Source organism: Panthera pardus, unplaced genomic scaffold, assembly GCF_024362965.1.
Source record: "Panthera pardus isolate Hobbes unplaced genomic scaffold, ASM2436296v1 HiC_scaffold_27, whole genome shotgun sequence".
In the NCBI taxonomy this organism is placed as follows: domain Eukaryota; kingdom Metazoa; phylum Chordata; class Mammalia; order Carnivora; family Felidae; genus Panthera; species Panthera pardus.
This window is the reverse complement of record NW_026526843.1, coordinates 35,254,773-35,270,914: the sequence shown is the minus strand read 5'-3', so window position 1 is coordinate 35,270,914 and position 16,142 is coordinate 35,254,773. Positions and strand designations below refer to the sequence as shown.

Sequence of the window (16,142 nt, the reverse complement as noted above, 5' to 3'; positions counted from 1 at the left end):
CTATCATTGGCTCTACCGCTAACTTGTTATGTAAACTCAGAAAAGTCACCTAACAATGGTTGTGGTACACAAGCAAGGTGAATGCAGATGTAAAAAAAAAAGTTTTATGAAAAGTATTATGCAAAGAATACACACACACAGAACAGGTAGGCTTGGGTCTTCGATTGTATTTCCTCAAGTGGTCTTGTAGAGCAACTGAGCCCCCCGAAATTTTCCCAGTTACCTCCTCCTGACAATATGTTAAATCAGTCTAAAACTGGTATTCCGTAGAAGGTAGAAAACCTGAAATCCCACCCTTTACTCACTAACGTTATTTTCCAACTGAAATAAGTCCAGGATTGCCTTGTAGATATGTTTTAACGGGGACAAACCTCATACCAGAAACGCAAAGGGACAGTTTTGATTCTCACCTGGGGGTTAGAGTGCCCTTCCTCTGCACACCGTGATACTTAAGTTTCTAAGAGAAACTTTAATAGGGCAGCCCCGGGTTCCCTCCCACTCTCCCTTTACCTACCCATAGAGGGGTACCTCGGAAAGAAATGAACATTTGTTGAATACTCACTGCACACCAAAATATTGTACTAACTTAATCCTCAGGAGAGCCATACAAGGGAGGCATTATTCTCTTTTCCATTTTGTATATGAAAGAAAAAAACACAAAAAAACGAGACTCGGAGGGCTTGAATAACATGTACCAGGTCTCACAATTAGTAATTGAGGACACACTGGAGCCCATACTTAAGGCCAGGCTGTTCTAAACTCTTTCTAATGAGACTGCCTTCTCCTAGGGTTGAGCTGGTTGGGTCTCTTTAGTGTAACTGGAGCACATCCCCCAGGGAGGCTTTTCAAGAGGACCTTCTTGGCTCTTGCCACAGCCCCAGCCACGCAGCACCCCGTCGATGTCCAAAGGCGAAAAGAACTAAAGGGCCGTAAGTCATGCCCTCTTCCCCGCTTGCTGAGTGGAGTCCATTTTTCCCTTCTAGAACCATTCGACAGTCCCTCACCGCATTGTTAATACAATTTTTTTTCTACTAAACTCCCGCATTGTATAAACCAGTAGCAGAGCTCGTTGCACACCTGAAATACCATCGCCACACACACACGGAGGAATATGAACCAGCAGATCCCAGGGCAAGAATCCATACTTTTCTCTTTTGTTTTGTTTTGTCCTGGGAGGCCGCCATCTTCTCCACCAGCGAACTAACTTCCAGGGTAACGGTGACACCGCAAAAGCAACTTCACAACAATTTACACGAGGTACTGATGACACCAGAAAAACTACATTCTTCCCTCTAAGACATACTGACAAAGGAACGGGAGGCTCAGGGAAATGGGGAAGAAAAAAAAAGCCCCACTTCTGAGGCCAGAGCACAACAGAGCAACCCGGGAAGGGAGGGGGGTATTGTAAGTGAAGATCAAACAAACTTGTAAAAGCTGACTAGAAGCCGCATGGAATGACTTGAAAGGGTCATGTGGAGGCCCAGCAGAGATGGGGCCTGACAAGTCCCCACCACGCACTACTCTAGCTGGGAGCCCCAGTGAGGGAGGCTGGGAGTAGGGCACACCAATTATGGACATCTGCAGAAGCGAGGGTAGTTCATCTGTTTCCCCCTGTGGACTCAATCCACTGCATAGTTTTTATTGCTGGTTTTATTGTAGCAATTGGAAAGAATGAGGCATTGTCTAGCTGGGTGGAGTCTATTAGGGACCGATAAAGAACAGGATTAGTTCATTGTCACGGTCCTCCGGAGTATTTCCAGACAAAGGAAACAGTATTATGAGGAAAGACATAGTTCTGCCCTCCCCCACCCCTCCAACTCTCCAACCAGAGTCACTAGTTCAGGCCACAGCGGTGGGTCCTCCTGTAGCTGCCCTTGGAGTCTGCCAATATGTGACGATATGATTTAATACAGGGTGTCGAACCAAGGGAGCCGCAGGTGCACATCAGGTATTCCAAACACTAATCATCAATCCCGCATGTTAATCCCATCTCTACCAGAGCCAGCACATGGAGCCCTCAACAATAAATCCCTTCAACATTAAGCGACCCCATGTTCACTGAGGTCCTTTGCAGCTAGCCTTGACAAAAGCAGGGATTTCAAAGGGGCCTCTCTGCTTTAATCCAGAAGGACCCACGTCGATGTGACTAAATGTGGCAAGCAGCCTTCTTGGCCTAGAAGGAAAAGAACAACACTCCCAACTTTATGCCCCAACGGGAAAAAGAATCCCTAGATGGCATTCACTCTGTTCTGGCTGTTCTAGACGGATAACAGAACTGTGTGATCTTTTTACACATCTCGCTCCCAACCACACATTCATACCTGCTGCTGGAGCTTTCAGACTTACTTTTTGCAAAGAGCTGAGAGATGGTTTTTCTAGTATCCTCCGACCCCTCATATTCCTTCTCCGCAAGCTGCTTGTTGGCAGTCTCGAGACGCTCTGTGGAATTCAAAGACAATCAACAAACAGGTCCTCATATACGAACTTCCAGGCACATGGTGTCTGCCCTCTAACTACTGATCTTGAGGGGGGCGCCCGGGCGGTTCAGTCAGCTGAGCGTCCGACTCTTGATCTCAGCTCAGGTTATGGTCTCGCGGTTCATGAGTTTGAGCCCTGCGTCGGGCTCTGCACTGAGAGGGTGGAGCCTGCCTGGAATTTTCTCTCCTTCTCTCGCTGCCCTGACACCACTCGTGCTCTTGCTCGCTCTCTCTCTCTCTCTCTCAAAATAAAAAAAGATAATAAAAATAAAAAAATAAATACTGATCTTGGGCAAAACAAGCCTGCTTCTTCTTGTTACTCAGGAATAGGTGACACACACACAGATTTGCAAATGTGGAACCCCAAACAGAACTAAGCCATGGTAGGGAAGGAGGAGGTGAGTACCGAACACTTTCACTCCTCACTGACAAAACCCAAGTGTGGAATTCTAGATGCGAATGAAGGAATCTACCCCTGAATATATGACATCTTTCATTCACCAGGAAAAAAGAGCACCAAAGTCGTCATAAAAAGTCTTTAAAATCGTGTGACATCAGAGCTAGAAGGGGACCATGGGCAGCATCCAGTTCAGTTGTCTCATTTGATCAATAAGGTCATCTAAATCCAAAGACGGAAGATAACATCCCCCAGGCCATCAGTTTTGATGGTGACGAAGGTTAAGGTAGAAACACAAGCAGGGAGCCCTACAAACAGTGGAGGACGTCACTGTTTCAAGCTTGCACCACCCCAAGACAGGCTTCTGCAAAGCCCATAAGGGAAGAGAAGCAGCACACGTTGTGGGGGCAGGGCCAGGAGGATCCGGGAGTCACGGGAGGGACACTGTGTGATTCAGACATCACCTCATCCCACTTCGATTAAGCAAACTTGGGACCAAGTTCTATTGCAGTTCCCGAACCCTAGCCTTATCTATGCCCTGCAACTTAGCGACCATGCTAGCGGGGTGGTCAAGCCCTGAGAGCCTGAAGGTACACTCCCCCGCCTTTCCCTTCACTACCTTGGCCAGTGCTTCAGAAGGAAGTCCCTCACCTCTCAGATCCCTGTTGAAGTCGTGCATTCTTCGAATTTCACCCTCAAGCTTATTTCTCATGGCTTTCTCCAGGGCCTCTCTTTTGGAGGATGACTTTACAAGGTTCTCATATGCCTCCGAGACTCGCTGGATTTCTGTCTCCACCTGAAAAAAAAAAAAAAGAGAGGAAAGATAGTGGGGATGGTAGGAGCTTAATGGGAAAGATGGTCTGAAAACATATATGCAAATCCTTAATAACAGCTTCTCCCAGGGCTTTACAGATGGCCCGACGCCAGCACAACACGGTCAGATGAGAAAAGTTTCCCAGAAGAATTGCTAAAATCAACCTTCAGCTCAGCAACTAATTCACAGGGTCATGAGACTCCCTCAGGTTAGAAACAAATACCGTTTCTGCCGTCAGAGAAGGTGGTAGGAGAGAATAAATTTCATCAGTACAGTTATAAATGATTTTCATTTCTGCATAAGAATCTTCCTAATTTTGAAAATACTATTAATAATGTATATGGTACATAGATAACATTATTCCAGAGTTTCCAAAGGGCTTTCCCATGTTTGTTTCAATTTGCCCGGATATCTGCCTTCACAAGGACACCTCTTCCCATCTTAGCAGACAGAAAAGTAAAACTGCCCTTTCTGAGATCGAGTTAGGGGCAGAGGCGAAGCCCAAAATCTCTAAGCCTCAGCCTTATGCAGTAGTTCAGTTCAATCTAACAAACTTTTACCAAGGGCCAAATATTTACAGAACTCTTAAAACTATGGTGGGGAGGGGTACCTGGGTGGCTCAGTCGATTAAGCGTCCGACTTCGGCTCAGGTCATGATCTCATGGTTTGTGAATTCAAGCCCCACGTCGGGCTCTGTGCTGACAGCTCAGAGCCTGGAGCCTGCTTGGGATTCTGTCTCCCTCTCTCTCACTGCCCCTCCCCCGCTCTTCTCTCCCTCTCCGTCTCTCTCTCTCTCTCTCTCTCTCTCACACACACACACACACACACACACACACACACAAATAAATAAACGTTTAACAAATACGGTGGGGGCGGGGTGCCTGGGTGGCTCAGTCGGTTAAGCATCCGACTTTGGTTCAGGGCATGAACTCATGGTTCGTGGGTTCGAACCCCGCATCAGGCTCTGTGCTGGCAGCTCAGAGCCTGGAGCCTGCTTCGGATTCTGTGTCTCCTTCTCTCTGCCCCTCCCCTGCTCGTGCTCTGTCTCTCTACAACAAATAAATGTTAAAAAAATTTTTTTTAAATAGGGTAGGGTGTGTGAATATGAATGAGGACATTATTGTTTCCCTTCAAGGAGCTCTCAACCTAATCAAGAACAAGAATATAGAGAAGGACGCATTATTCACAACAGTAGAAGAAAGGGCCACAAAAGAGCAGGGGAGGAAAAGGTATTCCTGGTTGGGTGAGGGGAGAGGCAAACAATTTCAGGCAGGAGGTGGCATTTCAGTCAGATCCTGAAAGCTGGGTCAGATTTCAATGAGCCGAGGTGAGGGGAAGGGTATTCTATTCTGAGTGAGCGAATGCATTCCCAGAATGACCAGTAGTCTCATTTGGCTGGACACGGTGGGGTACACGGACGGAAGCTGATGAGATCTGGCTGCAAAGATAGACTGGAGTCAGATCATAAAAGGGCTTTAATGCCAGGTATTTGGACTTTCTCCCGTAGTGGGAGACCAGGACAGATTTTTGAACAGAAATTCGTGATCGGAGTTGTGTTTTATGACACCAGTGCAAATCCTGTAAAGTGCAACAACAACAACAACAACAACAACAACAAAAACCCAACGACACACAAAACCTCAAAGAGAAGGGGTCTTGCCCCAGATCAGCCCGAATCGGGAAGAAAACATGAAATTAGACTCCAGAGTCGTTCCGTAACCAGTATAGCTTCATGGCACACAAAACAGCCACAGAGATATTTGCATATAATTTATATAAGATAAATAAACCCCATGGCCTATTAAGCAATTTGCAAATTAAATCTGACTCCTACAACCATTCCGCATTCCTTCTCAGTTTTCCACCACCCTTCTTAACACAGCTCGGGGTACTTTATGGAGAGAAATATCAGGCCTCCAGCGGGAGACTGGGGGAAAGGCTGGGTTACCAAACAACTCAGATTCCACCTGCCCCAGCTCCAAAACGATGCCTGAGGCAGGACTGCCTGCAAACAAATGAGGCTTACACCAAAGAAAAGAGCGGACTCCAGAGTGTTTTTCTCCTTGCAGATGGCACCAAGATAACAGCACAGAAGGTGAAAACTGGTGAATGGCATTTTGAGACAAGATCTGCGAGGCCTGGGCCCGATAAAGCTCGTGCATGAAATTCAAGTGCTGGGTACAGAAAATAAACATTTCCATTTGAAAGATCAGGCTTGGTATTAGTTGGCTCTGGGCAGCGCTGAGAAGGCAAGGCTTTCCAGTCCCCTCACAGAATGCCACACCCGGAGGGCAGTCCCTTCACTCCCGTTGTTTGGAGTACTATTTCGAGATCTGGTACCAAATTTTTCCCTACCCCCTGTGTAGACGCCGTACCCCGCCCCCCCCCCCCCCCCGATGGACCAGTGTTAACTTCTGTCCACAGGACTTTCCAGGAAAAGAAGTCACAGAAGGGCATATCCCCTGGTTTGGTCTAGGATGGTGGGGGCAGGGAACAGGGATGTGGTGGTGGGTTTCTGTCTAATTATTCCCCTCATGAGCCTCGGACCTTCGTATTTTGTCTAGCACCAGCTGGCATCTACCATACTCTTCCCACTTTCCTTTCCCTCTTCTGCCCCACTTATGCCTCTCATTCACTGTGGCATTGGGTCAACCTTCACTCCCCGCAACACTCAAGCTGTGCCAATGACACTTGGTTGAGGCATCTTTCCCCCCACTGGGGAACAAGCAACAACAAACAACGACACAAATCCTATTCTGCTTCTCTCCCCTGTCACCCACCTTGCCGATCACTGCATCAGAGACGGGGCTGGAGCCTTCTGAAATAGACAGTCTGGGGAGGGGTATTAACCGTTTAACCCAATCAGCCAAACAGGCCAGTCTGCTTTGAGAGTGAGAGTATGGTTAAATTTGTTGCACCAGTATGACTGGGGGAGGGATGTACAGTTAAACGAGAGGAGGGAGAAAATGTAAAAGTGGGGGGGGGGGGTGCAAAGCCAGACAGAAACGCTTCTCATTCAACCCCAAGAAATCCCGTCCAGATTTTGGCACACTTTGAGGGAGGTGGTTTTGCTACATTAAAAAAAAAAAAATCCTCAGCTGACAGTAAGCCCTCTTCGACTTTAGGACCCAGATCTGGTGTTTACAAATTCTCAGTTTCATTCGGGCCCCTGAAATTTCCACTCCTGGGTGTCTCCTAAGGACAGAGTTGCTGAACAAAACCGGGCAATGTCCCCTCCCTCCCACACCTTCACCCTCACCTCCCCGGAACAGTTCACGTTGTCGGGAGATCAAAACCACATGAGCACCACAATGAGAAAAGCTGCAAAGAGGCTGCCAAAGGCATAACCCTATTCACCGACAGCCACTGGAGGCCAAGAGCTAAGATTCCTAGCTTAGGGCACTCAAGAGCTAAAGTCCCAGCTGGAGAAGACAGGACGGGCCCAGAGAAGCAAGTGAACTCTATGGGACATACACCCGTTTTTCTATTTCCTCAGCCTAGGGCTGGCACCTGTCACCCAGCTGTGGTGCTAAGCCCCTCCTGCCCCCCACACACTCCAGAGAGAGACAGCAGATGCTGAATGTGAGCTGCAGGGGAAAACCAAAGCAAAAAGGAGGCAACAGAAGAGGTGCTGAAAAAAGTTGCTATGAGAACTCCCACTTGGAAAAGCGCTCTAAGACTTTTCCAGAACAAGGCAGGGCAGGATCTGGATCTAACTACAGTGGTGAGATTTTTGTAGGAATTGTGGTTTCACATCGAAGATCCCAATTCAGTACCGGGGAAAATATAACCAAGACAAAAGGTCTTTAGGCTGGCAGGACGTTCACCTATACAGGTAATGGCCAGGGTTCTTGACCTTATGAAGAAGTTTCTCTGCCTTTTGGAATTTGAAACCAACCAGTCAAGTTTTCATTAGGGCTACGGTGTCTGGGAAAACAGTGTAATTATGTTTTGTTTTGTTTTGTTTTCTCCTCACACAGATGTCAACTGTGACTTCCCCTAGAAAGTTAGGCAGAAGGCTTTTCCCCAAGTCTGATCCACACCTAACCTTCAGAGAGAAGAATCCAGAAGACCTTCCCAGAAGTCGTGCAGGCACCAGTAAGTGGAGACTTATTACATCGATGTGAAACAAATAAGATTGAAAGACGACTCTGATACCCCCAAACGGGGGCCTCACCTTCTGCAGCCTGGCCACCTTCTCGTAGCATCCTTCCAACTCCTGCCTCAAGTTCCGGTTCTCGTCTGACAGGATCTCAACCATCTGCTGGGCTCTGGACACAATGGCAAAGGGGTCCGCTGGCATCGGCTGATAGGAAGCGGACGACGGTTGGGCCCGAGGCATAGCTGAATAGGCCTCTCCTGGCTGCTGCTGGTGATGGTGGTGGTGCTGTTGCTGCTGCTGACCCAGGCCAGGCTGAGTGAGCCGGTAATGATCGCTCTGGTGAGCCGGGTTCGGAAGGAAATGCTGCTGTGGCCTAGGCAGGTGAGCCGAGTGGTCTCCTTGGTTTGGGACCAAGGGGTGTTGGGCAGGAGACAGTCTTGTGGCTGGTGGAGACTGCAGCAAGGGCAGGGAGCCCCCAGACGTGAGGGAAGAAGTAGGACTGTGAGGCCGTGAGCTCCTGGCCGACAATGACAATGAGATGTCCTGCGCCGGCCTGTAAAACATGGAGGGCGCGCTCAGGTTAAGCTCTCTCCGAAGGCACTGGGGGACAAGGGCACAGGGAAGTGAGATGAGGAGGCTTCCGATGCCCCCCAGGGTCCCTGCAAAGTAAGGAGCAGGCAGGGTTAGACTAAGGAAATCTCTGCAAAGACCTCCACAGCTCTTTCCAGGCCTGACCTGTGAGTGCCTGACAGAGGTGTGATCCCGTGGACGACTGAGCCAGGTGATTTCCAGGGCTGTTTGGTGAAAATCTAAGTGACGTATGCCTGTACTCTGGTTGCTCAAATCTAAGCATCTTTTGTTAGAGAGAGAGAGAGAGAGAGAGAGGGAATCTTAAGCAGGCTCCACTCTCAGTGTGGAGCGCAAGGCGGGACTCGATCCCACGACGACCATGAGATCGTGACCTGAGCCGAAATCAAGAGGTGGATGCTTAACCAACTGAGCCACCCAGGCACCCCTCAAGTCTAAGCATTTACATTTTTTTTAAGTTTATTAATTTATTTTGATAGAGATAGAGACAGTGTAAGTGGGGGAGGGGCAGAGAGAGAGGAAGACAAGAGAATCCCAAGAAGGCTCCGTGCTGCCAGTGCAGAGCCCTTTGTGGGGCCTAAACCCACAAAACCGTGAGATCATGACCTGAGCCGAAACCAAGAGTCCGATGCTTAACTGAAGGTCTAAGCATTTAAATGAGTCTTCCAGAAGGTGATTTTCACGTCATTATTTTAAACACTCTTCTGATGTTCCGTATGTGGTCAGCACGTGCAGAGTCAGATTTGGAAAATATGTTCCACTTGCCCACAAGCAAATGGCAAACTACAGTCAAAACCAGCCCTCTTCTTGCTATCAGCAACTCTCTTTCATAATTCATACAGTCACAGAAAACTACTTGAGGATATGCAGACACTCAGACATTAGAGACACCACCACTGCCACAATTCATTGATTTCCACACCACGATGTTCAGATCCCCAGCCTATTCCTTGTAGAAAGTTCTAGAAAGAGAGGTTTGGTACACTGCTTAATGTGGCTCTCCCACTTTTGTACCTAACACCGGACTATTAGTCATCAAGGGCAACAATCACAGTATGTGAACAGATCACTTTCACCATCACCACTACCAGCAAGAATATCTGTAAGTAAACGTTGAAGATGAGAAACTTGTTCATCCCCCAGCCCATGCCCAACTAACCTCATATACTCCCACATCCTGTGGATGCTTGTCCTACAGCTGATATTTCTCAATCCAGGGAAGACAGATGGCTAAGAGCATGGGATTTGGATCCCGACAGAATTTGGAGACCTTTTCTACTGCTTACTAGCCGTGTAACCTTGCTCAAGTTACTTAATCTGCATGAGCCCGTTTTGTTCCTGAGGTCACGAATGAATTGCAAAAATACTGGGCTCTTCTCATTTTTGAGCTCAGTAGGAATTACAAAGAGTCTCTTGTCTACCTCCCAGTGAGATAGGTTGACCTTGTTAGGGATTTTACGTATGGGATATCCATTTAATCTTGGCACTAAATTGCATCAAATTCATGGGGGACCTGGGGCAAATCACTAGGAGCAATTAACTTTTAAAACTGGCATTTCAGATGCTAAAGCACGTCCCTCCCACATACACTTCAGTTACTGTTATTGTTCATGTATCTATCCCTACACGAGATCCTCAGTGCGGCGCCTGGGCGGCTCAGTCGGTGAAGCATCCAACTCTCGGTTTCGGCTCAGGTCATGATCCCACGGTTCATGGGTTCGAGCGCGGAGCCTGCTTGGGGATCCCTGTCTCCCTCTCTCTCTACCCCTCCCCTGCTCGGTCTCTCTCTCTCGAAATAAATAAATAAACTTAAAAAAAAAAGAGTGAGAGAGAGAGAGAGAGATCCTCTCTGGAAGAGCTTTTGACAGCTGCAAAATCATTCTAAACACTTGCTAATGGATACCCAATAACCTAGATGCTGGCCAGAACCCAGGCTCAACACCTGGGCTCTGTATCTCAGCTCCATCAATGGTCCCTGTTTTCTGTACCGTGGATCTTCAGCTTCCGTAGGGGTAAAATGGACTACGTGCTCTCCTTCCGCTTTGAGTGAGAGCTTTCATTATTTTTATAGATCCCGAGAGTTAGAATATAATGGGATTTGTTGGGGCTTTTGGTTCTCCTGGGAGGAAAAGAGGGACTTTTAATTTCATGTTCTCCAATCCAGCTCTCAAAATTTAAGGGAAAAAATGACCAAATTAACCTTCATCCTTGTTGCCAAGATTTGGCAACCCCAGGCCTGGGAGGTGTTCTCTTTTAAAGACTGAATGCCCAGTTCTGAAATGGGTTTCCTCCTCCCAGCTCCTCTGGGCCCCATCAGTAGCTCAGGCCTCTCTCTCAAAAGACAGATCATTGGCCTCCCTCCTGCTTGGAGGCTGAAAGGCCCCTCCATGCCCTCAGTACGGGGCCTCCCAGGGGCCTGGGGAAGGAAGAGATCACAAGGTCTCTGGAAAGAAGTCTTTAGAGTCAGATAAGCCCAGGACAGCAGTGGCTCCGGTCCCGACTCTGAGCTCTACTTAGAAATCACAGAGACAAGGGGGCGCCTGGGTGGCTCAGTCAGTTAAGCGTCCAACGACTCTCAATCTCAGCTCAGATCATGATCTCCCGGTTTGCGAGACGGAACCCTGCGTTGGGCTCCGGGCTGGCAGCCCGGAGCCTGCCTGGGATTCTCTCTCTGTCCTTCCCCAGCTCGCTCTCTCTTTCTCTTTCTCTCTCTCTCAAAATAAATAAATAAACACTAAAAAAAAAGAAAAAAAAAGAAAAAAAAGAAAGAACGGAGACAAGGTAGCTGCCCCTCGGGCTCCCCAGGCTGGAAAAGGAAGCAGATTTCACTTGCACCATGATGTTGGGAAAACCAGGCAGTCCATCCCTGGCAGGTTTGCAAACATGAAGCAAGGCTTGGGCAGTCACAAAAGGAGAGGAAGCCCTCCAGCCAACGAACTCCATCTGGGTTCCAGCATCCACCCACCACAAAAATAAAGCAGGACTGTATTAACACTCCTGTGGAGCTCCCCCTGAGAGGAGGGGACAGAGGCATGACGGGGTCGGGGAGAGCTGGGGGGGGGGATGTGAAAGGAAGCAAAACTACGCTCAAGATTAAATAATAAGAGTTAACAGTACTGATAATATTACAGGTGGCAGCTGGGTGAGTGGCACGGTCCCCAAGCGCTTCCACGGTAAGGCAGTGCAAATCACTTCCCGCTGACATATTAACCAGGAACAACAAGTTGCCTGCAGACAATAGAATCACATGATCCCATAGAAGCCCCGACCTGCCTCCCTGCCCCTTCCCTCCCTTCATCCTGCTCCTTCCCAAGACAACCTGGACCCCTGGTGCTCGGCGGAAAAGGGGACTTGGCAGGCACGAGGGACAGAGACCAATGACCAGAATCAGCATCCTTCCCCCAAGCCAGGGGAACTCTCTCCCAAAGACGGCTTGCGAGGACACAAAGGGAAAGCCAAAGCCTGTCCATCGAGCTGACACAGCACCTTCCGCCCTCCCACCTCACCCCCCACCCTCCTCAGTCACACACCCACCCCCCCCACACACCCACACTACACACTCCTGGCCCACACGTGTGCAAACCCACACGTGCACACTCTCACCAGAGCGGGTGCCACCAACAGCCTGGATTGTTTCTCTTGCACAACCAGCCCTGCTCTGAACTACAGAGTTAGGTCACCCTCAGATTCCACTAAACAAGGATTTCAAGAAACCTCAGATCTGGGCATGATTTCAACAAATGAAAGGAGGTGGCTGCTTTACAAACAGAAAGGTTTTAATTTTTTAAAAGCAGTTGATAAATGTATAAACTCCAGATGCAGAAAGGGCTCAGCACTCAGAAAGACAAAGATTCAAAAATCTTTTAATTCTTCAGATGGCTTGGCCTTGTTCCCCATCTGGAGTTCTGGGCATTCAGGATATTTATTTTTCAAGCAGGGAGGAGGGCAGAGGGAAGATGAAGTAATAAAAAGATTGTTTATATCATTTTGTTCATTTTAACAGCAAATCTCTAGCATTTCACTGCACCTCTAAAAGCACACAAAGGCTTTCTGAACAGCAATTTGTTCAGAGACCTTGCTTTGTGCCTTGATCTGTAATTTATGGATTAAGAACTAAGAATTCCGTCTTCTAATTGGGGCTAGCAGCAGTTACTTGGAAAGGTACTCGCAAACTGTCTAGCAAGTTGGTTCAAGGAAATAAAGGAGGAAAAATGTGTCACCACCTAAAAGCAGCACATTTCTGGAAAGCAGTTCAACTGCCTCCCCTTGCCAGTAATTTGTCAATAGGTGCCACTCCCTCACCCCAGGCCCTGGAGACATTTTATTGCCAGAATTTGTCTGATGCAGACCCCAAACTCCACACAGAGCATCTTTCGATCAGGACTGGTTTAGGTTTGATTATTCACCAAGCGTTTCAAGTACCGTGTTCCTCTCCCATAGAGGAAAAAAAAAAAAAAAAACCACAAAACTATTAGAGCAAACCTGCGTATTAAAATTCTGCTCAAAGGAGGGTAATCAGCATGGGCCCTACCGCTTTTGGGGATAGGTAGAGAGACCCACAGATAACATAGGAGGGAGGACATCTTCCTGTAAAATACATGCGGCTAAACTTCTCTGGTGGTTTCATCAGCACGGGAAGAAAAAAAAATCCCTCTTTGGGCTCCTTATTATTTATTTAGGCAGATCAAAGGGCTTTTCCATCTAGCTTCAAACACTGTGGGAGTCATTTCAGATCACAAACAATACTGGTGAATGAGTTCTGAAAATAGCTTTCCTGGGAAGGCGGGCCTTGTGCTAAGCGGGGCTTTGGATTCTGCTCCACGCCCCAGCCGACACACTCCCCTCCCACAAGGCAACAGACGTCAGCCCATCCACAGAAGGGACAGAGTCCCACAGGCTCTTCCATGCTGATGGGAAGTGCCAAACAAAAATCCCCAGCCTCATTGACATTTTGCTGGCTTGGATGGGTTTCCACTAAGCTAAGCAGTCCAACTGACCAACCCCTCCCTGGGTCTTCCGTTTCACTGGGCAGATGGGGGCTCTCATTTAAACCGGAAGGGCCCTGTCCGTTACCCCATTTCCTGTTCTAAGCCACTTATCAGAACTTAGGCTCCTGCCCTTTGAAAGCTGCACAGAGGAGGTTGAAAAAGGTTAGGAACTCAACCTGGGTTAAGGGAAAAAAAAAAAAAATCCTATACTGGCCAAGTTATGGGTGGAGCCCAAAGTGAATTGCTTCTGGCTATAAAACAGGACCTGGAGGGGGAAAAATGAAATACCAGGAAATGCCAGGTGCATTCTCTTACCTTCACCCTACTCCACCCGACCGCCTTCTCTCCTGAGTCACCCAATGAACTTCGAGCCAAGCGGCTCTTTCCCAAATAAGTGAGGAGACAGGAGGCAAAGAGTTGGACCATAAAGAGATCACAGGCCTAATCTGGGAAGAGGCCTCTGCTAGGTCCAGGGACTTCAAACCTCATGGTTACCCATAATTACCCATGGTAACAGGACAGGGATGCCACACATAACTGCCATCATTGTTGCCCATGGTCGAAACCTTCCCTCTTCCCTGTATGCTGAACTGCTACTGATCGCAGACGTGGCCCCCACGGTAACAGTAAGAACAATGAACACAATCATGGAATCATGAGGTCTGGTGATAAAGCAATGGGACAACTGGCCTCTGAATAATTCAGAAGTCTATTTAGGAATAACTGAACATATGAAATAGTTCTCCTGAACTAATGACAAGTGGTAAAGAAGTCATGGGAACAGTATTCTTTCTGCATTTTAGCATCTGATCAAACTTCGATGTGACATGATGTGAATTTAACTCAGACATTAAAAATGAGACGGGCAACTAACAGACTCTCTACAGAAGGAAGATGGAGCGGTCCAGACTTCATGAACTGCAACAGAAGTACGAGGCAAGTAACATTCTGAACCTGCACATATATAGTTCCCCACCCTGCGGTAATATCGAGGTGTCTGTTTAGTGTCCGCAAGAATCATAGTAATTCTGCAGAAAGATTCGGTCCTAAAAATAAGTGATGAGACTTTTGCGGAGGGGGAGGGGAGTAACCAAAAGTGACAGGATAGTCCAGACTAAACTACAAGATAATTTGCCTCTGCTCCTCAAGGAAAGGCTTAACAACTCCCGAGAAGAGGAACACTGACCCTTCCGTCAAAATCCCGGGAGACAGGACAGCGTATCGCTGGAGAAATCAAGATTCACGTTCCTGCTCGCCCACTAGGCAGTTAGGGCCATGCTCAACCTATAAAGTCAAGGGAATGTTATACGGTACTAATTATGGCTGAAGAGGCTAGAAATTCAGATTGTCAGGAAACTGACTAAGCCAGGGGCCAGCCATGCATTGCAGAGTTGGTTATACCAAACACCTGCCCATTCCTTCCCTTAAGATTCCCAACACACAGCAGAAGCTGGTTGGGGACGAGGCCAGGAAATGACAGAAAGGGAACTCTCTTACCTGGCTGCTCCATACTCAGGGGGATGCTGATACCTCATCAGTTGCCCCTCTGTTCTCCCTGGCTGGTTCAGACGATGCTCACTATAGAAGTGCCCTGGCTCTTGGGGCTTGCACACTACAGATTGGGGTGGCATGCCCTTGAAGGGATACTCTGGTGGGGGGCCTCGGTGTTCCAGGCCCTTCAGGCTATGCTGGCTGGGAGGTGGCCCTTGGGCCTTGTAGAACTCACTGGAACTTGTGGGATTCTTGTAGAGGTCATTGGGTTGTGGTGGGGAGAGGGGAGCGCTGGTAACAGGTGGATGGGCCTTAACTCCACTGGTGGCCAGTGACATCTGCATTAGTCGTTCACTCAAGGAGCGGACATGTCCTTGCTTAAGGTCTCTGAGTCCTTCGTCCTGGTGCATCTTGCCAGGATTGAGCCGCTGAACTGATGGGCGTCCCTCGGTCCTCATCTTCTGGTTGGTGACTCCAGTCACATAGAAGGCAGCTCCAACACTGGCATGCTGTTGGCCCCGAAAGTACTGGGACTGGACCTTGGCTTCTTCATAGGTTGGGAGTTCTTCATTATTCTGCATTCGGGGGGAAAGCTGCTTCTCCATGATGATGTTTTCTGACTGGATTTCCTGTCCCTGGGGTTCCTGTCGAGCAGCATGAGCCACAAGCTGTTGGTGGTGGTCTTGGGGATTCAACACATCATTCTGAGGGCCTGGGTTCCCACTGCTACTGGGGAAAGGAGGGCCATTCCCTGTGGCTTGCTGGTGTATGGCAAGCAGGTTGCGATTCTCATTAGGATTGCCATAGCGGAGCTGCTCTTGTAGCAGACGCTGCAACACTGTGGTTCCTCCACTTGGCTGCTCTTCAGAATTTCTCATCTCTATTGCCGGTGGTGCCTTGTGAAGAGAGAGAGAAATTGGGCACCTGGGCTGCCCTTGACCTGGGAAGGGGAAACAGGAAGCTTAACACCCAGTTGATGGATAAGTCATTCCTCTAAAGGGGAAGAATATGGGTATTTGGGGGGTGAGGATTCCATTCCAGAGAGAATACAGAATTAATAGGTTAATTGTTGGTGACTCCTGGCTCTAGCACTGACGTGATGAGGAACTTGGGGGCATAAGAACTCACTGTTTCCTCTTTCACGTAGCATGGGTTAGATATCCAATCTTGACTTAATTCCTAAGAGAACTGGGGAAACCTGGAGCAGTCAGGTAGGGTGACCAGAGAGGGCAATTTTCCTAGGTCCTTACTCAGAAGATTCATCTCTCCGTATTCTACTTAAGTG

The 16,142-nt window shown here is 48.3% G+C and overlaps 1 protein-coding gene across 3 annotated transcripts in view; it reads right to left on the bottom strand.

Moving 5' to 3' along the window:
• The window catches only part of AMOT (angiomotin), a 62,960-nt gene that overhangs the window by 30,067 nt on the left and 16,751 nt on the right, over positions 1 to 16,142 (bottom strand). For all 3 annotated transcript variants that reach the window (XM_019426887.2, XM_053891239.1, XM_053891238.1), the window contains 4 exons: positions 14,864 to 15,797; positions 7,866 to 8,343; positions 3,526 to 3,670; positions 2,347 to 2,439 (listed from right to left, as the gene is read on the bottom strand). In XM_019426887.2, coding sequence (XP_019282432.2) covers positions 2,347 to 2,439; positions 3,526 to 3,670; positions 7,866 to 8,343; positions 14,864 to 15,735 — 1,588 coding nt within the window. In that variant the 5' untranslated portion in view covers positions 15,736 to 15,797. The remainder of the gene's footprint in view (positions 1 to 2,346; positions 2,440 to 3,525; positions 3,671 to 7,865; positions 8,344 to 14,863; positions 15,798 to 16,142) is intronic.